At 33.4% G+C, this 22294-nt stretch overlaps 1 protein-coding gene across 1 annotated transcript in view; it reads right to left on the bottom strand.

Moving 5' to 3' along the window:
• Positions 1 to 16452, bottom strand: part of LOC111049358 (protein timeless homolog) — a 249705-nt gene extending 233253 nt beyond the window's left edge. The window contains exons 1-10 of the mRNA XM_039434760.1: positions 16161 to 16452; positions 14908 to 15020; positions 12623 to 12776; positions 12125 to 12305; positions 7972 to 8106; positions 6856 to 6951; positions 5931 to 6094; positions 4029 to 4140; positions 3243 to 3389; positions 2639 to 2748 (exon numbers count right to left, since the gene is read on the bottom strand). Coding sequence (XP_039290694.1) covers positions 2639 to 2748; positions 3243 to 3389; positions 4029 to 4140; positions 5931 to 6094; positions 6856 to 6951; positions 7972 to 8106; positions 12125 to 12305; positions 12623 to 12776; positions 14908 to 15004 — 1196 coding nt within the window. The 5' untranslated portion in view covers positions 15005 to 15020; positions 16161 to 16452. The remainder of the gene's footprint in view (positions 1 to 2638; positions 2749 to 3242; positions 3390 to 4028; positions 4141 to 5930; positions 6095 to 6855; positions 6952 to 7971; positions 8107 to 12124; positions 12306 to 12622; positions 12777 to 14907; positions 15021 to 16160) is intronic.
• Positions 16453 to 22294: the final 5842 nt, after the last annotated feature.

Genomic DNA, 22294 nt, shown 5'->3' with positions numbered 1-22294 from the left:
TCTACTGATTCACAACATTTTGATTCCTAATAATGCCGCGGTACAAACGACGTCCAAACTTGGGTCTTAGAACTCGAAATGCTGTAAATTTAGAATATGCACGGAAAATCAGCAGCAAGGAGATATACCGTTCAATTCCCAGCAAGCTGCATTGAGATATAACTAAAAATACAAACTGCTGCACAACTAACTAAGCACATAGGAAGTCATAGACTATAGAGATATAAATGTAAATACTGATTGTTGGTTAATTTTCATAAAAATATAGTGCATCAGATTAAGCTAAGACTAAGCACACCTGAGGAGGCGCGGCTTGGTGATACAAAGTGTTGATCTTATGGAGATTGCCTTAACACACCGTTCCACGCCATGTCCGATTCAGTGTGTGTGAGTTCTTCCATTCAAACCAATATAAGCAAGAAGCACCTGGATGCAAAATGCCGCATCGCGCCTCCTAAGGTGTGAATCCAGCTAAAGTTTGTCATGAGATGCATTAACTATTTGGCGGTACGAAGTTCGCCGGGCCAGCTAGTTATGATAATAAATGTTAGAATACACAAATTTTGGAAATCTTGACTTGAAGACAACAAAAAACATCCAGTCTACACATGTTCAATAATTACTATTAAATGTATAAAACCCTATTGGTATCCCAATCAATCGTACCAGCTTCAACTAACGGACTAATTCCATTAGTAAGGATTCATTGGCCAGGTTAAGAATCGATTCCTTATGTAGACAATGAGTAGCTAATTTATTTATCTAGTTGTTCCATTGACAATCACAAATCATAATATTACAATATGTAATATGATTGGGAGATGACAACAGGCATAGCCCAAAACTGTCTACTCCCAAATTTTTACAAATAAAAGTTTAAAAAAGAATTAGGTTGAGGCTGTTCGGTACACTTTTTTATTATTTAAATTAGATAATCTTTTACAATATAATTGTTAAGATCATTATAAGAGTGAGAAAAAGTGGCAACTGAAATTTTTAAGTGGTCTAATAAGCGAGTTATGGGTTGTTGAAGTGCTAACTTTCCAGATTCCGTTTTCTTTCCAGATCATAAACGGTTTCGACTATATTATTAGAATTTCCCTTGGAAATTCAAAAAATGTATCTTTCCAAACTAAAACATTTTATTCCCCATATCGCTCATAAATAAAAAAGTAACATTTTTTGTAAATTCGACAACTTGTTTATTTTCGCATTTATCGCGAAAAAACGCATATTAGTTAAAAACCAATGATATACTGAATGTATTAAAAAAACTCCAATGGAAAATTCGAAATCGTTTATGATCTGGAAAGAAAACGGAGTTTAGCACTTCAACAACCCATAACTCGCTTGTTAGACCACTTAAAAATGTCAGTTGCCACTTTTTCTCACTCTTATAGCAATTATATTGAAAAAGATTCTCCAATTTAAATAAAAATAAAAAGGTGTACCGAACACCCTCAAGATTTAACTTTTCACTTCAAAAAGTCCAATTTTCACTTCAAAACTAATGACTTAACTAAACATTTTAAATTTCGATATTTAAAAACTAATAAAAAACAATAATATTTCTCTCAAATCTCAACAAATCTCTGATAAAGCATATATGTTGATAGAAACTTGTTGGAAGAATAACGAGTCTTAACGCTGGGCAAAGGAACTCTGAAATCACCCTCTATCCCAATACAATCGTTCAAATTTCAGCAAGAGGATTAATTACAAGTCTATGGCGTGATTTACAAAATAATTGTTTAGCATAGGTAAGTAATAAAGTACGCATTGGGATACATGTTCTGATAACAGTTGAAACAAAAAAAGTCCTTAAATCTCACCAAACAAACATTTAAATCGTCAGTAAAACTTTCAGACCTATAAAAGTTTTGAAGTTTGCACAACTCAGACAAAACTTCATTAAACCGGCAATAATTTCAATGCAGCTCTGCGAATGAATTTCCCTTTCCATCTACACGGCGAATTTTCATTAGAACTTTTCCGGAAACTTTGTTTGCCGCTACTTTTGTAAACGGAAAAATGAAAATTGACTTTGACATGAACGAGGAAAGTGGGCTTGGCTGAAGCTTGATTACTTTTACAGTGCAGTTGAAAACATGGAGCATCTGCAAAGTCTAATCGTGGGAAGAAACATTGCAAACAATGTTCATCTTTCTAGGGTTTGAAATATTAATTCATGATTTATAAATTTCCTTACACCTAAAATATGGAGCTGGTACCTAACGCTCGCTTAAACTGTAGTTTCTTGTCGAGGTGAGTGTTTTGAATAGGGCCTAGTTTGTTTTCAGATGTATTTCTACTGGCTTTGCAGATTGGCACGAAGTGCAAATTTCGCTAATTTCAAGAAACAAATTTGAATTTGTGTAAGACAGAGCATCAATTTGAGCAGAATATTGAATTTTAATTATATTTCAACATTTTAAATCTAGAAAGAGATGAAGTTCTAGGCTTTTCAGATAATTTTAGTTCTTGTTAACTTATTTAATCACATGCAAAAGCATAAGAATAACTTGACAATGGGTTACCAAAAATTATACAACAATATGAACTGTAAATACATCCAAAAAGTATCAAAAAATTATTAAACAATATAAACTGTAAATAAATCCAAAAAATATCAACTTACCTGACAAGTTTTACTTGAAAGTTGTAGCTTCTGTTGAATTCCATGAAAAATTTCATCGCCCAGAAATAATAAGATTCATCACCGTTGCTCTTTCCTCTTTCAATTATATCCTAGGAAAGGAAAAATATATTCAATTCAAATTTAGATAAAGAGACAAAGTTAGTTATATACGTCTGATTTGAATATACGTTTGAATCAGGACTCTTGGTGCATACTAAACAACTTATCCGTTCATTAGAGTTATTCAAATTATTTATTTCTATTTATTATGGATAAAAAGTGTATTAGTGAACTACAAAGTGGTTCCAAACGCTTAACAAAGAAAGTAATATCTAGTGCACTTGTAACTTGTCGATCTATATTTTTGTGAATATTGTGTAGATTAACAAATTTGTGAATAGATTTCAAGTGAATAAATTTTGATTTGATTTGATACGCCATGTTTCCCATAGCACAGCCGAGTACGTACCGCATAAATACCCGATAGGGTGTCCTCACCAATAAAATCAGCAAAACGCAACTTCGAGGGAGTTTGAATAACGTGAAGTTGTTATAATCGTTTATTAGAATGTTTTTTTTTTTATAAATAATTGATTGTACTAACCTTGACCCTTCTCATGAGTGGATTGTACGCGCCGTTCAGTAGATCCACACAGAATTCTTTCAAGAATAGTCTGACACCAAAAGTAGATTTCCGCTCCTCAGAGACTTGCTTCAAGGGTTGCAGATTTTTGGGCCACTTGATTCGTTTCTGTGAATTATTTATTAATTTATCAGTTCAACTCATCATAGTCCAGTCAAGGAAAGATTATAGAGGGAAAAGTTGGGAAGACAATTTTTGACCCCGCAGTTCTGTTAAGTGTAGTAAGGAGGTAAACATATCAAAAGTCCCCACCCCTTCCCCCTTTGCTAAGGGGGTGGGGGTGGCTCAAAGGCACCATTTTTTGGTTTCTCGCATAATACTGAAAAACTATGTATCCTAAGGACTTGACTGTCTTATAACAAATTAAAGCTTATATAATTTCCAACAATATTCATTCCACAACTTTTTTATATCTCCTCTAGTTTTCGAGATATCCGCTCTTGAAGGTGTGACATTTTTGAAAAACACGTTTGCCACCAATTTTTCTATATTTTCGCTCTTATAACTTATTAAAAATCGATGGGAAAAATCCATGTTGATTATGAGCTTATATAGCATTAAATTCTCTTCAATTTTATGTATAATTTCACACTTTTACGGATTTCCCTACACCTTTTGCAACAGCTTTAGTGTTGAGTGTGAAATCTTCATTTTCGCAATTTATTTATTTACTGTAACAATCAAGATGAAGGAAAATGTATACTGAACATTAACTTTAATAGTAAGAAGCAAGCATTATTAACATACCTTTCCGAAATCGAACTCCATGTTGACAGCTTTATCTAGCGGCTTGTGGAAAATGAGGTCTCTATCCCCTGCAGCCTTCACACCCTTCATCACGTATGTACCACCGAAATGTCTGAAAGCAAACCAACATATTATTACATAAATAATGTTCAATTCAAAATTAGAGAAATCCGTGAAATTTCATTGATAAATCCATTATTACAATAATAAACATTCAGCTGTGCTTCTCACAAATAAGTTTGTTACAAATGTTTTGGATCAACATTTTTTAAAGTAGGCCTAACTTATTATTTTACAGTTTTAAGTGATTAGTGAGTGTTATTCCGTTATTTAATTTGGGTTTCGAACAATCTAAATCAAAAATTTTCTTTTACCAAATGTTTGCACTGAAAATTGAACTCAAATTCAGAAGTGTTTGAAACATAACCTACTTTTTGAAGCATAGTGTATGAATCAAAATGCAGGGAAGGAACAGTTTTGGGTTGCCTGTTGGCCCTTCCCTAATAATTTTTATGAATTGTGTTTTGTGTATGATTAAATAAATCAATAAATAATCAAAAACATGCAAATTCTTTTCATTAAATTTGAAATCTATCACAATAATTCACTACTACACAGTTTTATACATAGAACCAAATTTATGAATTCTTATTTTTGATTAAAATAAAAACTATTAACATGCCCATGAATAGAGCTATCCGCAGCATAAACTTTTAAGAAAACTTAGTTCTGAATTTAGAATTGTTACAACTTCGTTCAAAGCTGGATTCCCACATATATCAGTGTAAGTGGCCGGCGCAGTGAAAAGACAGGGTGAGCATAAAGTCTTGCCCTGATTTTAAAAATTTATTACAGAATAACCTTTTGACATAATAATTTAAATCTGTTAGTAGTTTTTTGACCAATAGATGGCGCTAGTGGTCCTAAACAATGACGCTGTCTGTTAGATCACGTTAGTTGCGGTCAAAATGGCGTCGTAGCAGGAAAAAGCAAAATGTGTGCTTTGGTTTCACGAAACGAAATCGCCCATCAGTGTTCAACGTAATTTTCGGGCTTCTTATGGACGCAGCCCTCCTGATGTTAAATCAATAAAGCGATGGTATGACAGGTTCAAAGAAACAGGCAGCATTGAAGATCTTCCTAGAAGTGGCAGGCCTAGTGTGAGTGAAGCAACTGTTGATCGTGTTCGGCAATCATTTCAACCAAATGGGCACACGTTGAAGTTTACTAACGTAAGTGATATTAAAAGAAACTACTAACACTAACCTATGTAACAGCGCCAGATATAAATTGATATGTCAAACGATTATTCTGTGATAAATTTTTAAAATCAGGGCAAGACTTTATGCTCACTCTGTATAATTTCCGTGTGTTCTAATTGAACTACTTCCACTCAACTAGGCATAGCAAGTATGAATAATCAAATATTATAGTGAGGTCCACTATTTAATGTCAGTGAAAAAAATTGAGCAACAGCGTTGCTGAGTCTCTGCCTTGCCAATGCCTTCTATAGAAGATACCGGTATATCTGATATGATACTAACTGTTCATTCTGTTAAAAAATGGAAAATTATATTTTATATAATATAAAGTGCTTGAGCACTTGAGATTGAATATTTTGGTAATTAATTATATTTCTAAATTGTTAAAAAACTATCTAGCTACGTTGCAGAGCTAGATAAGGCTGCTTTGTCGAATGATAGACAAGGAAAGCAGCACCCAGATCAAACAAATACTGGCATTATAATGTCGACCTCACTATAGAACTTATTGGAATCATATTCTCATTGTACTGGTCACTTTCCCTGACACTGAGGAAATCTAGCTTTATTCGTGCATAAATACATATGGGAACTCTGACACACGACCTGAGCCAGCCAGGTTAATATAAACCAAGCTTACCTAGTTCCAGCATATTTCTTGACTTTCATCTGTTTGATTTTGATTTCAGCCTCCCTAAAAGCCAACAATTCTTGTTCGTCTTTCTCTTTTTCGCTAAAACTTCTCTGAACTTGTGATTTGGCCAGAGTCGATGGATTTTGCTCACGCAGCATCAGTGACACAATCTGCAAACAAATGGATGAATTACGGTATTAACATGTGTATAACATTGTTTGCAATTATCATATACAAACATTATCAACATATTAAAAATGTGTTAGGTTCATAAGAATGTGTTGTAAACAAAGTCCCAATGCTGGAAATCGTGGGATGAAACCGCCTATGAGTTGGTTTTCAATCTACAGAAGAGATTCCTAACATAGAAATTATTCAACAGCTTTATTGTATGGGAGATGTAGTGGTATTTCTCCATAATTGAAAAAATAAGATGTTGATGTTGTCAATACCACTATATTTGTTGAAAAGTAATTTAAATTACAGAGCCTGGTTTTATGGAAACACCTGCCACATCTTCAACTGAAGTGCTGAAGATGTGGCAGGTGTTGAAACCTGGTTCTGTAATTTAATTTTTTTCAACGAATATACTGGTATTGACAACATCACGTCTTATTCTTTCAATTATTCAACAGCGTTAAATACAAATTTGGAAAACAACCGACCACTGATCAAGAATTGATCCGTTCACAAGTTACAAATAATCCACTGAAGTTGGTGAATTTAATAGATTTAATATAAAATATATTTTCAGATTGATGATTTGATGTAGAAATTGAAATGGACAAAACCCATGTATAATATCTGGACAATTTGAAAATAAATTAGGAAATTGAAGAAGTTTTGGGCAATAGCCTGTTTTTTCTTTTACGATCATTGCATTCTTTCTGCTAATCTAATAAATAAATAAATATAACAAAGCTGTACTTACCTCCAATATATGCATGTAGACCTGCTGCTCTTTCTCTGAACTTGCTATGTACAGAAATATTTCATCCATTTTTGCATTGTGCATTGCCCATAACACCTGCAAAAAAGTATTAGATCAAAAAATTAGTTTATCAACCGTCAAAATTTTAAATTCTGGAGTGATCCGTAGTCTAGTGGATGGAGTGCTTGCGTAGCAGCATAGAGATCCCAGGTTCAAACCCTCTCATTTAACCAGATCACTCCCGTGTTATCGGATGGGCACATCAAACTTTCGGTCCTGGCTGAAGTATGACAGTCGTAAGGCCCGTTGACGGCTCAAATTATATATTCAGGCGGTGGGACCTTCCCGCAAGGGACTCCCCACCAACAAAAGCCAGACGAATTTACTTTTTTTATTTAAAATTCTTAGTTTATGTTGTTGCTTTTGAGTGAAAATGGAATAAATTTTAGAAAAGTGTAATCATAACCCTATTTTGGACGTTTTTCATGTTATCCAGATTTGGGAGAGAAATAGTACAAGGTATCCTTCGTTATTCTCTCCGATCTGTACTTTTCTGTGAAAATATAATAAAATGAATTGAAAGACAGTATTAAAAGTATAAATTTATGATAATTTTTCATTTATTTCGAACTCACAATCTGAATCTGGGAGAGAAATATCAAGGGGTTCGCGTGTTTTTGCTCTTTTAATATCCTTGTTTTTCAATTATTCAATTAATTATAGAATTATTTAAAAAATGTGATATACGTGGATTCTGTTGACTTTGGATTGTGAATTGGAGTGCAACTAGAAAATGTGATACAAAGTGAAATATAGCCTAGAACATTTGGATTGTTGTATAAATTAGAATTGGTACTGTTTTGGGTTCTAGCCTGTGGTACTTTTCTAGGAGTTTTATAATTCTGAATGATTGAATTTGATATTATTTTAATGATAAGCAATTTTGTACTAACAAATAGAATAACGAACAATGATAAATACAGAGTGGCCCTGGCATGAAATACACCTTGGATTTAAATAAAATTTGAAATGAGTTTAAAGAATCGATTGAAGAATAATTAGAGACTCAAAAAAATGACATAAAACTACCTTTAATTTCAATGAAAATAGTTTTACCTTATCATGGACATTGACATCATTATCGGCCCTCCGTTCATTTTCACTATCGGATGGAACCGCCAATACATTTCTTGCCAATATTAAAATTCTCTCCAATGTCCGACTGGTATCCTCGTCACGTTCGTAAGACTCCTAAAAAACAAATAAATAGGTGAATTGATGGAAGAAAATGCAGAAGTAGATGAGTGAAAATTTGACGGAAGTCGATATTTTCAAGAAATTGCAGTGATGAAAATATCTATACAGCAATAGACCACTACTAAAGTATTAAGTATGACCATAGAGAAACAATAGCGTAAGTAGATAACCCATGAGAGACTACCAGCGTCATAAAGCTTTACGGGAAAGAACTACGTGGACTATCGGCTTGAGATACCTAACAGTAAAAGTTGCGACATAAACGCCCTATGCCATGGGATATCTACTTATGCTATTGTTTCTCTATGGTATAACAGTCCATTGACGGCTTAGATTATAAATTCGAATTTACATTTTTACCACCATTCCCTGATTTTCGAGACTTAATAATTATTGCAATACTTATTGAATTAGAAGGTTAGGAGGAAATACAGAAACAGAGGCAAATATTTTGTAGAAGTAAGCCATATTTAAAAGAATACATATTCGTGCAGAGATACATGTATTCCAACATCAAAATTATATTTATTGTTTTTCTGACAACCAGAAAATGAACTAGAAAAATAATAGGTTACTATAGGACACATAAATAGAAGAACAGAAATTTCTTAGGTCTGAAGAGCATTCACCATGAATTTGAGAGAGATTCTTCGCTATTATACATAAAATATTCAAAGAAAATTAACTTTAGGTTTTTATTTTTTCTTTAAAAAGCTTCAAAAATCATTAACTTGCTATGAAATACAGAGGAATTATTGCAATTCTTAGACCTAATACAATAAGAAAATATTAAATATATAACACCAACTCAGCTCTTCTCAGAATGCAACTTTACTACATTAGCAGTAAATTCATAAATATACTAGAAAGTGAATTTCCACTTAATAATTTCCGAAATAATAAACACAGAAAAAGAGTCATAGAGGCATGGCTGAACTTGAATTATTTCCAATCGTTGACTTTTATACAATAATCAACTTCATATTATAAATAATATTTTCGAACATTTCATACGCTAAATTCAAGTTTATATATTACATCCCTGATTAAGCTGATTTACGACTCACACTGGCGCACAAGGAATTTCCTTTTGCCGGTGTTTTTGCCTCACCTACTGTACTTATGCATGTGAACATAAATTGAATCTTCATTTTATAACTATTATTTATAATATAAAGGATATCATTTCGTTATTATATCTAATTGAATAAATGTATGTATCTTGGTTTAAGTACAGTAGCATATACTTATATTTATTTTTTGTATTTTGTTTTTGGCAAATAGATTCATTCATTAAAAAAATGGATTAAGAGCTTAGAGCAGTCTCCACTCTGACAAATATTCTAGCTAGATATGTTTTGTTGAGGGTGATGCCCACTTGAACTCAAGGTTTTTCCGTTATGAGACGGATGAGACGTAATGAGACGGATGATGATGAGTTGAATACAGCTTTACAATCGATTTTCTGCGTCTGACTTATAGGGCCGTTTACACAGTAAAAGCTCAAACTGAATTTATTCAGCTGGTGGTTTAAACTCAACAATAACCACATTATAACAAACGAGACCTGATATGGATTTAATTAATTTAAAATGAGATTTAGTGTGAAACGGCACTGTGCAAACGGCACTCAGAGTTTTGTCTAAGCTTCACTAGTCAAATACCAATCAATACTATTTGTATTCATAGTTTCAAATTCTCCATAGTAAAATAATATTGAAATTCACTGTACTTTACCATATAGCATCAGGAATCTCTTCGAATTAGCGTCATTGAAGCTGCGCTTACACCAAAGTTACTAGTCAAATACAAACGGTTGTGACTAGTTCTAGAGATAAACATGTAAATATCTTGAGCTATTCTAGATATCCATCACAATTCATCAATACTTTTACTTCACATTTTTATATATTTCTTTGTTATTTTGTATTATGTTTATTTGTGAAATAAATGAATTGATTGATTGATACCCTTCAACAGGCCGTATTCAGGTGCAGCCCTTAATCAGGTGCAACTCATCGACCTGGAATCGGTTATGATTGGGGCCCTCAAGTAAAATTTTACTCGAGTTGAAGAATCTTGCTTACAGCTGAAATGATGACTGAATGTGGAATATCAAGTAAAAATAAAAGAGAGTTTCAGAGACACAAGGTGATAGAGATGGACTTAACCATAAATAGAAGCCCGAATACTATTAAACCTGCTACTAACGAGCGTTCCAACATGCCACCAGAATGTCCTACGATTGGCTGAGAATCAGCTGGTGGTGACAAGTGGCCAATCAGTGGAGATTCTATTCTAGGTGGCATATTGGAACGCGCGTCAGTGGCCGACTTACTGAGGTAATACTATTACAGTTAAAAAAATATTAATAAATGATAAAGCCTGGACTACTACACAGGACAACTGAGGCGCGGTGCACGCTGGAGAAACGTGATTATAATATACAGAGTTCACTTTCTTGGTAAAGGCTACTCGTATTTATAAAGGGTGGTCTTGAAAAAGGTGTCCATAAGTCAGGGCGTGATTCCTCTCATCAAAAGAAGAAAAAACGTTCCAATTAACATAGGTCTGAAAATGATTGGTTAACAAGTTATACAGGATGAAAGATTTCGTCTGAATTTCAGTTTCCCTGCCGAAACGAAGCCCTGCGGTTATTTGTTTGCTGTTATTTAAGATTTACAATTTAGCGTACTTTATGTAAAATGAAATGAGAAATTGAAGAGAAAGATGTAGAATAAGTCTATAACAGACAAACACAACCTTAAAAAAATAATCCATATTTACATACAAAACGCATGAAAAATAGACAAAATCTGTTGAGCTCTTTATTTCTCATGCGTTTTGTATGTAATTAAGGATTATTTTTTAAGGTTGCGTTTGTCTGTTATAGTCTTATATTGCATCTTTCTCTTCAAAATTAAATTTTCTACAAGTTCTGTAATAGTACTTTACGTCACAAGTCCGGTAACGATAATTTACCGCATAAGTATGATTTTTTCTACCCGAAACGTAGTTGAGGGCAGAATTATCATACGAATGCGGTAAATACGTTACCGTACAAGTTACGTACAATATTTTTGTCATATTTATCTGAGAAAGAATAATATTGCTGAGAAACAGAAACCATTACCTGCTTATGCTCGAGTTACTGCATTTTATAAACATGACCTAGTCCGTAGCGCCTAGTTCATAACAGACAGACCCATCGAGCTCAAATAAAATAATAAAGGCCTATATTATAATATTTCAGATGAGTTCTTATAACTTGAAACTTCTTAGATGAGTTCTTGAATTATTTGAGTTATTATATCAACAAAGGACTATAGGCTATTAACTATAGAACTAGGAAACATACTCGACTGTAAAGAAAATATTTGATCTCTTTACAGTATAGTATGCTGTAATCAAAATCACATGTTTACTTGTTCTGCAAACAGCTGTTTACCGGCTTGATTCAATGCATGGAATACAGCTGCAATTGAGTAAGTACAACAAAAAAAATATTTTGTGTTTATCATTCAACATAGTAAATCTGCTTCAAAACATAAAGGAACTTGTTTATCGCGACCAAGTTTCGAGTATTTTGTCACATATCTTGAAAAATACTGTAGCTAAAGGTCTGGAAACGATTTTATTCAATTTCTCAGTTCATTTTACATAAAGTACGCTGAATTGTACATCTTAATTAAAAACCAACAAATACCCGTAGGGCTTCGTTTCAGCAGGGGCACAGAAATTCAGATGAAATCTTCCACTCTGTATAACTTGGTAACCAAGCATTTTCGGATCTATGTAAATTAGAACTTTTTTCTTCTTGCAATGTGAGGAAGCACGCCCTGACTTATGGGCATCTTTTTTCAGGACACCCTGTAAAAAAAATTGAAAACCAAAGTGAGAAATAAAATAAAGTTGAAAAGGGTACTTTGATTTTCAATTTTGATATGATACCGACTGCGTTTCTTCGGTGTGCACCGTGTGAAGTCCATGCTGAATAGAACACTCAACTTACAGTTTCAAGAAGTTTCCCAATATTTTTGACTAGCACATTCCAAACTTCGGGATTGGTGAATATTTCCTTTCCTTCTTGCAATTGGGATATCAGTTGCAAGTACAAGTTCCTCTCTGACTTATCGCTGGGAATCTGCTCTTGAAAGACGATGAGAGCTGGAGTGGTCAAGTTCATAATGAGTCTGCAAAAAAAGTAACACAATGAGGATATTTAGAATGAATACAGTGCAATTTAGAATGGATAAGTATAAAATGCATTTCTTATACTATATTTTAGAATAAATCATTCAGAGAGAATCATGATGGAATTAGCTTGAAATTTTGAACATGAAAACCCTATCTTCTTATTCTATCGTTTCTCTATGGTATTATCTAAATGAAATATTCCATCAATGCTGATAAGCAATAAGCTATTGAGAGCAGAAGAATTACTATTGTTGGTGAAAACTTAAATTTTAGGAGATCAGGAAAGAGCAAGCGAATTAACTACTATATCTACCTGAGAACGACATCGAATATTTCATCATTATCGGAATGATGAATGAGAATTGGTACCAAGTCTGTCTTGAGTACCTTGGTGCTGCCCAAAAATCGTCGGACCGCATGATCTTCAGAGTCTCTCCTCAGAAATCTGATTAGATCTTTGATGCTTTCTGCAAAAACGTCAAATAATGTCCATTCAACAACATGTAATTCCAGTATAGGGGATGTTTGAAAATGGATTAATTTGCAACAGTATATGTTTAAAGATTGATATGATTAAGATGCGAAACATCACAATGAAATAATATTTATTTAAAAATTGATTGCTCAACATTGGAAATCTACAATCTAGTCAAGATATTCATCCATCACTCTGTCATCTCTCTCGTTGCAATATATAATAAATTACAATTCACAAGATTTCACTACCAAACTTAGTTACAAAAAAATAAATTCCTGAAGAGGAATCGCTACATAATCCATATCTTCTATACTGTATACTGTTATACACTACTCACAATGATCGGAAGAATTTTAAATTTTAAACAATTAAAAAAATGTGATCATTTAAAAATTTAAGTAGTTAGTGAGTGATATGAGTGAATTCTTTATGTTAGAGAGCAGCATTGTGACTGCCTACTTTTAATTGCATTATTTTGTATGTGTGCCTGTTGACTTGCTTATGTTTTTCATTTTATTTCCAGACGAGTCCTTGAGTGGTCCAACCTGCGTGCCCATATTATGGACTTGAAAATTAAAAATATTCATATTCGAAATTGCTTTTGTAAATATACTGGAACCAAAAATATTTGTGTTTGAAAGTGCTGATGAATCATAACATCTTTTGGAATAATTTTCAAATCAAAATTCGGGAATAGATTAGTAAGGACTAAAAGCATGTTTTTTCCATTTCCTATAATTGTTCATGTGTTTTTGTCTCTGTTGAATAAATAAATAAGATTTGATAAATAGAATTACAGATTATAAACGAGTAAACACTCTACTAGATTATTACTCTCTAGTGGCCTAATGATGATTATAGTAACTCCATGCTATTGTAAGGGGAACGCGCCAACTAAGCTCCTTTTAAAAACACTTTCGAGGGATTTACTGACGGCGTCAACTGAGCTCCTCAAAGAGGAGCTTTACTGACGGGGAGACTAGTTGTCGTCAGCGACCAAGGAGCTTAGTTGTCGTCCACGGTCCAGTCAACTAGTCCCCTCTGAACCAGTAGGGTATTTACTGTCGGGGGGACTAGTTGACGCTAGCGTGCAAGGAGCTTGGTTGTTGTCACCGAACCCGACAACCAAGCTCCTCGCACGCTATGAGTGCCGAAGTTTTCGCGAGTAATTAATCAAAAGAGAATAGTTACAAATGAATGAATAGTTATTCAAAAGAGAACAGTGACAGTGATAATGTAGAATTATTCCTTCAATTCACATTACATGGAAAAACAAAAATATAAGAGTATAAAGTTTCAATCTAAAGTTTTGAATGCCATAAGTTGAAGACTAAACTTTGAGTTTTGCTTGATGATATATTATGTTATATTCTATACACACATACAGGAATCACTTGCGAGACGTACAAACTCATTCTGAAAATGCTTGTCAATTCAATAAGGAACATTTCCAAGTCAGTTGAATTCGGAAAGAGAAATAGTTTTTTTTTTATTTTATGTTTGCAGTGATAGAAGTGACAACATCAACAAACTTTTGGTCTAATAATCGAATTCATAGAATGTGTAAAACAGTGTCTGTGATTGTACTACTTCCCCACCCGCTTCAAGCTGGTTTCAATGTTCAATAGGGGATCAGCTGTCAGGGAGCTTAGTTGTCGGGTACGATCACGACAACCAGACCCCTCATAGGCCTATCCAGCAGGGGATTTACTGTCCAAGAGACTAGTTGTCGTGAGCGTGTGAGGAGCTTAGTTGTCGCCGACAACTAAGCTCCTTCGTTCTAGTAGGGGATTTACTGTCGGGGATACTAGTTGACGGCAATGGTATATTTTTCCAGGGTATTTACTGACGCCTGTGATCAAAATAGCGAGGAGACTAGTTGTCGGGGAGATAGGTTGGTGGTGACCCATTGTAAGTGGGTTCTTTTCTTTTCTGTAAAAGATATGTAATATCTTACTTTACTTTTATACGTGATAGTTAGTTTCCTTTCTTTTTATATGAAGGCGAAGATAATTTTAGTGATGATAAATGAAGAAAAGACTCATAGCCACAAATATTGTATCAAAAAATATGTTTAAATAAGGATGGATTTGTGAATGAAAACAGAAAAAAGCGCTTACCTTTGCAATAGGGATCAAGACGATAGGTGAGACCATCTCCGTCCCCCAAAGCACTACAAGTTGCTGATATTTCAGCTGACAGCTGACCTGATATCATTTTGAAATTTATCTACCTGTGAAGATAAAAAAATAATTTTAAATATGGGGTATGAGTTTAAAAATTCTAAAATAGGTTACAAACTCAGTAACAAGTAGTACATGCAGAGAAAACTATTATACGTTGTAGCCTATAGGCTTAATCAAGATTGTTTTATTCTATGGTGAATGGTGGGAGCTCGTGGGGAGTGCTTCCAGAAATCGCAAGTTCTGGACAGGAGTTCAGCACTTAGGGCCACACCATACGTAGCGGGTTTTGCACTGACGGCGGATGAACACAATGTAAGTATGTAACTAAATAGAGCTGAATATTACTGGCGGCAGGCGACTCAACCATTAAATATTTGATTGAATTAAGTTGCCTGAACCTTCGATTCGTCAGAAAACTCTTCCACCGCCAATGCAAAAACCGCTACATATGGTTTCTCCTAAAGAACGCTACTTCAATATGTTGCCTGCAGGGGCAAATCATTTGAATCCAATAGGTTGCCTGCAGGGGCAAATCATTTGAATCCAAGTGTTTTTAAAATAGTTGTGATCAGATACTTAGAGGTCAAGGTTTACTTTCTTAAACGATAGATTTGCACAAAATAGTTAATAATGTCTTAAGAGCATGGTAAGTTAGATTATACTTAATATCTACAATATGACTAAACCATGTATTCTATACATAAGCTGACAACTTGAAATCTCGATTTTACTTGAAGGTTTAATTCCACATCATCTAGTTTTTGTGTATTTACATTTGCTACTGATTAATTGAAATTTTACCTAATACAGTTTAGTTATAGATGCTCAATTTTTCAAGTATCAAGCTTCTCAAGTAAGAATAAAAACTTTCCTTGTTGAAAAATGTCCATACAATAAAAATCAACTGTTAGATAATATGTTTTAGATTATATGTTACTGTTTTAACTTATCTGTTTTATATGTTTTGACTTTGTTATGCATTTTGAAAAATGTTACAGCAATAAAAGAATTTGATTTGATTTGATATTAATTTGAACTGATAAATCCAATAATATTATTGTAAATATTAGTTCAAAGACATATCGTTGCTTTTGCATAAGACTTATCAATTATTGACAGTAGGCCTACAATTCAAAAAAAATTGGGGAAGAAATGAAATAGGTTAGAAATGACATATCAATACATACCTGGTAGCTTCTTACCCTATTGTTTTACCTTTCTAAGGCAATTTTAGGTTCAGTTTAAATTAGAATGAGATAAACTAACTTATTCAACACGTTACCTATCTTGGTCTACAAACTTAGAAAGTATACAAGTGAATAGACTACGTCAATGAAGAAAATATTGAAAACAATTCCAAGAAGACTCAATGGTCATTATTCAAGCAGTTCAAGAATGAATTGTTGATTAATTGAAATGTAAATACACCAACAACGTAACAAAAATCAAAACATGAAACATCACATCATAGAACATAACCTCAATTATTTTGGACAATTTGAACAATATCCCACATGTCAAAGCAAAACGCCGGGAAACGATCTGATTGGTGAAGCCATTTTTAAGTTAACGCGGGACAGATTTGAATTTCAACAACACTCAACTTTCAATATTTAGATTATATTATTTAATATAATGGTTAATTAATATTAGCATAGCTTCAATCTAAAACTATTTCTTGAAAAAAGAGAATATTGAAGTTCTGAATTCCAGCTGATAGAGTACTAGGTCAAATTTATTATTTTTCATGATCATAAAGCAGATGAAACCTCTCATCAAAACTAACTTCCATAAAAGTTTAACAAGAAAGTTGAGTAGTCAAGTTTAGCTCTTCATTTTTGTATATTATTATTTTTTATAATAGTATTTATATTGAGATAGAATCGGATTATCTATTACAATTATAGGAAGGAATAATGTATTGTTCTATGTGAGCCACCTAGGCCAATAAATAATATTATTTCATATACGGTACAGTAAGCTTAGTCCCTAGCTAAAAATAATTTTGAAAATGTTATAAAAACTTTTATTCCATTATAGAAAAATATTTTTTTCCTCCAAAAACATAAGTGAGAACTATTCAAATCATTACGGTACGGTAATATAATTATTATAGTTATAATCGCAATAACGATAAATGACGAATAAGCATAGCCTACACTAATACAAACCAAGTAGAAAATAAATATTTCTCTTCGTTCGCAATCCCGTAAAAAGATTGATTTATATTAGATTGTGTAATTTTATTAATAGGGTTTATTTCAAATCAAAACCCTAGCTGAACCTCTGCTAGACTCTCATAGCTAAACCACTTAAAAGATCTACCTAAACGTGTTCTGTTCATTACTGTATTTGTTTTGAAAAAAAAACGCTGATTTTGGGTGTAACTTTGGATTTGTTTCAAATCCGTTCTTAAAAATGCGCCTTTTAAAAAGGCCAACTGAACATACTTATTTCAAATTTGAACGTATTTGGTCCAGTAGATTTTTAGTTCTGTTGATTATGAATGAGTGAGTAAATGAACCAGAGCTTTTTCGCTTTTACATATTATAGGCCTACAGATGGAACTTTATTTATGAACAAATAACACTGATAGTAGCTGCTGGTCAAGTCAATATCAAATTGTCCCTAACAAACTTACAGTAGGTATATGTGTTCCTGTATTATTGTAGATTTGTTGAATGAATGGCCAGCGCAAGTTTCAGAACCGACCCTCAGCCTATACTTTTCGTAAATCTAAATAAGTTACCTTGGTCCTCCTCGTCTATACTACAGTAACTAAGTAGCCTAAATTAATTGAATTTCCATGTATGAGTGAGCCTATAATGCCGCTTTCACACTTTCGTCAAGTAACTTGCAAAATACAAATTCATTTATACAATAAGTACATAATCAAAATTATAGGGAGAGGAAAAATAAAGTAACCTTGTTCTATTCCTCTCCCAAATTTAGATAACACATAGTCCGAAATAGGTTAAGTCTTGTAGTTCTTCAATTCACAAAATTTTCATTAAATTTTTGTTCTTTCTTCACAAAATGGCCACACAATTGATAAAGCGAAGGCAAGAGTGAAGGTGAGCGCTGGCATAGTAGTCTTCCACACTCTCGCGTTCGTCGTCATTATTGTACCCACATGGCAAGAGTGTGGAAGCGGTATTATACCTAGAGACACTGAATACATGATGTACCTACATGAATTGTTCATATCATACATAAACAGTAATCAATCATAATGATAGGTCACTGGATTTCTTAAATTAGTGAAAATGTACCACTTTTGATCTCATTAATTTATTTACTTACGTACATCACTGGAGCTCTGCTTTACCATGCGGTTTCATGTGAAGATTGTATGAATAAAATAGCTAAGTAGCTTGCTACTACTCACTACAACTGACGATTTGTAATTTTATTTCGATAATAGATGGGACACTGAGCTAGTAATACGTTTATTGGTCATGAGGACTAGATGAGATTACAGAAAAAAATAGAAAGTACGCAATTCTTGCAATGATAAATCAATACATATAAAAACTGGAGTGATCCGTACTCTGGTACTCGAGTAGCAGCCTACAGATCCCGGGTTCAACCCCAGTTATCACCTAACGTTTTTTAACCAGGTCACTCCCGTGTTATTGGATAGACACGTTTACTGTCGGTCCCTGTTGAAGCATGACAGTCATGATTCTCGTCAAGCCCATTGACGACTCAAATCATACATTCAGACGAGGTGGGGCCTTCCCACAAGGGACACCCCACCAACAAAAAGTCATACGAATTTTTATTATTAAACGAAAATCCCAATTAAATGCTGTAAATCACCCCGAAGACTTCTGCTACTGCAAATATTGACAACAGGGTAAACTGCTAGATGGAAATTCAACAGGGGTGATTTACAGCATTTGATTGGGACTTTCATTTAATAATAATTATTCATTAATTAGCATTTGAACAAATGCTATTTCCAATTTATGTCCATCATACGAATTTCCTTTTACATAGGCTACATACTAGAAATCATACAGATCGTTTTGGATTATGACAAAATAAATTGATCACTATCACAGACATCCTTCAAGAGCATAGGAATTTATATTCTAGTCAATAGCATCTTATAAGATTCATATAGCATCTTATATGTTGGCTGAGTGAAGTCGGACTCAAATGTTTCTCTTCAATTATTTCTACGTTCAGAGGATTCAAATTGAATTATAACAATTTTCATGAATTATGTTTATTATATACAGTACAAAATTGAAAAAGAATTTTGAATGATATCATGTTAATATGTTTTGACACTTACTTTGATGGAAATATCCACTTTTATTCAATTTACGTTCACATTTTAGAGATCTTTAGAACTGAAACATAAACTTGTAGGTTCAATGTCCGTCACATTGATGATGACGTTTGATGACCATTATCCAATCTCAAGAATGTTCCATCCTTATTTTTCAGTCATTTTGGTATTTTGGATTATAGCATAATATTCTTCCTGTAAATAAAAAATAAACTTGTCTCTTGAAAGGCTATTGCAATAGGTATTTAAATTCAATTACATTAAAAAGAATAATAGAAAATGGAGTTAAGAATGAACTTGTAGAAAAAGCTTCAGAATTTATGATCTCAGATGATCTCAAGATCATCTTATTATCAAGTTATAAGAGAATTATTTGAAGTACATCTTACCAGCGCTTCGTCATAAATATATTTAAACATGCAAATCTATCAAATAGATTATATATTTCAAAACGTAGCTCACGAAAGTAAAACTATAAAACTTGGGTTTAAAAAAAAAGTAGAGGAAAGTAAAGCTACGGTTGTGAAACTTGGGTTCTCAACTTCCAAAATATGAACGCATTGAAGATTTTCGAAAGAAAAATATTAAGAATTCATGGCCCCATATGCGAAAATGGAGAGTGGAGAATCAGAGGCAATGCAGAGATAAATAACATTCTGCGGGGAAAAGATATAGTACGATACATAAAGTCTAGAAGAATCAGCTGGCTGGGACATGTGCAAAGAATGGAGAACAATAGGATGCAGAGGCAGATGCTCGTTGGAAGAATGAAAGGAACGAGGAAAAGAGGTCGCCCGAGAACACGTTGGCTGCAGGATGTAGAAAAATATCTAGCGTGCGTAGGAATGAGGAACTGGAAGACACTGGCTAATCAGAGAGATGAATGGAGGCGAATTGTTGAGGAGGCCAAGGTCCACGCAGGGCTGTAGCGCTTCGTAAATAAGTATGTAGCTCAAGAAATTCCACAGCTTGTGAGAAATTTGAAAAGTGTTTGAACTGTAGCACCCAGTTTTCGATTTTATAGTGGATTATTATTAGCTTTTCCATGAAAAAATTCAACTTCTCTGAATTTTATTTACAAATGGGAATAACAATTGAATTGTAATAGTTTGGCCAGCCAAAGATTCAATAACTTCCTCATAGAGCTTCAATAAGGTTTGATACTATTCAAACTACCTCAGACACATACTATAATAATGGGGTGTAGAATAACTGTTCATTAAAGATGATCTACAGTATTTCTGAAATGTTGGAACATGATAAATTTTACACTCAATATTTTGTTATATGTAGGCCCTATTACAAATGTAATTACCACTATTCATTGTAAATTACATTTTTTATGAAAAAACCTAGATTTGATTTGAGTTAAAGGAGGTCAAAGAGATATTGAAGAGAAATAATTTGAACACATATAAGATTTAGTTAAAAGTTCATTACCTATGATCCGGCTGCTTTCTCCAACACACTGATCAGATTGTTGAGTTCTGTCTCATTCATTTCCAAACTGAAATGTCCCATTTTTGTGTTTGGTTTTATATTGTTCTGTTCATTCCTATGAACATAAAAGTCAACACCAACTAGTTTCTGCTGTAAAATAGATGAACTGCTACTCCCCAGAACAATCTGTAGACAAAATTGAAAAGAAATCAAGAATGAAAATCGAACAGAAGAATGAAAAGAATAACGAAGGAACACGGCACACCTTACCACAGCAAACACGATGGACTAAACAACAAGGAAACAAGGTGTATAAAATTGAACACAACATAATATGTTGAATAGAATAGTTTTATAGAGGAGACTTATTTTTAAGCTGATTAGAGATAAGTAAAAACATGTTAGTGTTTATACAAGTCTTGCAGCAATACTTTGCTGCTGCAAACTGCAGGATTCAATGCATCTAGGGCAACACACCATTTAACTGTAATAGTATATCTATCGAGACGCGCATCTAAAAACGTGTGGGTAGAGCCGCTGCGGCTGAAACACATAATAAATATTTATTAGATTTGATAGGCCTAATTCATTGGATATAAATCGCAAAAGCAATATAGTAGTCAAAGCATCAGATTCATCTGCCACCATAACGTTAATAAAACATAAAAATCCAATACGTCATTGAATATAATGAATTAATATCTTATGTAATCTAGCCGTCATGGCTGTAACGACGCGTCTCAAGCCGCCTGCTAGAATACGCGCATCTCGAGACGCGTTGCCGCTAAGGAATTGCACATAAAGATTTATAGCTGTAAGTCATTTTGTTCTGTTTACGTTTATTGTCAATAAGTATTAGTTTAGACATTTTTTGGACCTTTCTGTAGGCCCCTATAAATATATATTTATCAAGAGAACGACTGTGAATTCTGGCATTGAGCACATCAATTAATTTTAAAAATAATTGGCCCAAGTATAAATGCAAATTATACAGATAGATGTATACAATGGAATGATTCTGTACCGTTTACAAGAATAAGCAAATAATATTTCTGACGAAATAGAAGTGTATGTGAAATAGTGTGAAAAATATTGTTTATTAAACAAAACGTTCACCAACATAATTACTGTACCTTCAAGTCCCAATTGAATCCGACAATTTCACCAGAAGATTTCTGGTCAAATACTTGATCTCCATCCATTTTTAACAAATTTTTCTCTAGTAATGAAAATTACTAGGAAAACATAAGAAATGTACAGAAAATTTAGACACCGATTACACCAATATTCTACGTCTACGACGCAATTACATAAATTGAGGTTATATTTGTCCGATAAATGAAACAGCTGTCTGTCGTCTTTTTACAGCTGATTTCATAGCAGCTTTTCTTTGTCTCAGAAAAAGAGTAACGGCCAGCAACAGTCACAGTTATAACATAGTTATTCAAAAGTATTCTTTGAGTATCTATAGTGAGGTTCACGCTATAATGGTAGTGTACGATTTGCAATGGTGTTGCTATCCTTGTCTATCGTTCAACAAATGTGAAAGAGTTAGGGGTTAGGTTTTATTAAGGTTATATT

This window comes from Nilaparvata lugens, chromosome 8 (assembly GCF_014356525.2).
Source record: "Nilaparvata lugens isolate BPH chromosome 8, ASM1435652v1, whole genome shotgun sequence".
NCBI lineage: Eukaryota > Metazoa > Arthropoda > Insecta > Hemiptera > Delphacidae > Nilaparvata > Nilaparvata lugens.
Note: the sequence above shows the minus strand (reverse complement) of the source record. Positions and strands in the feature narration are given on the sequence as shown.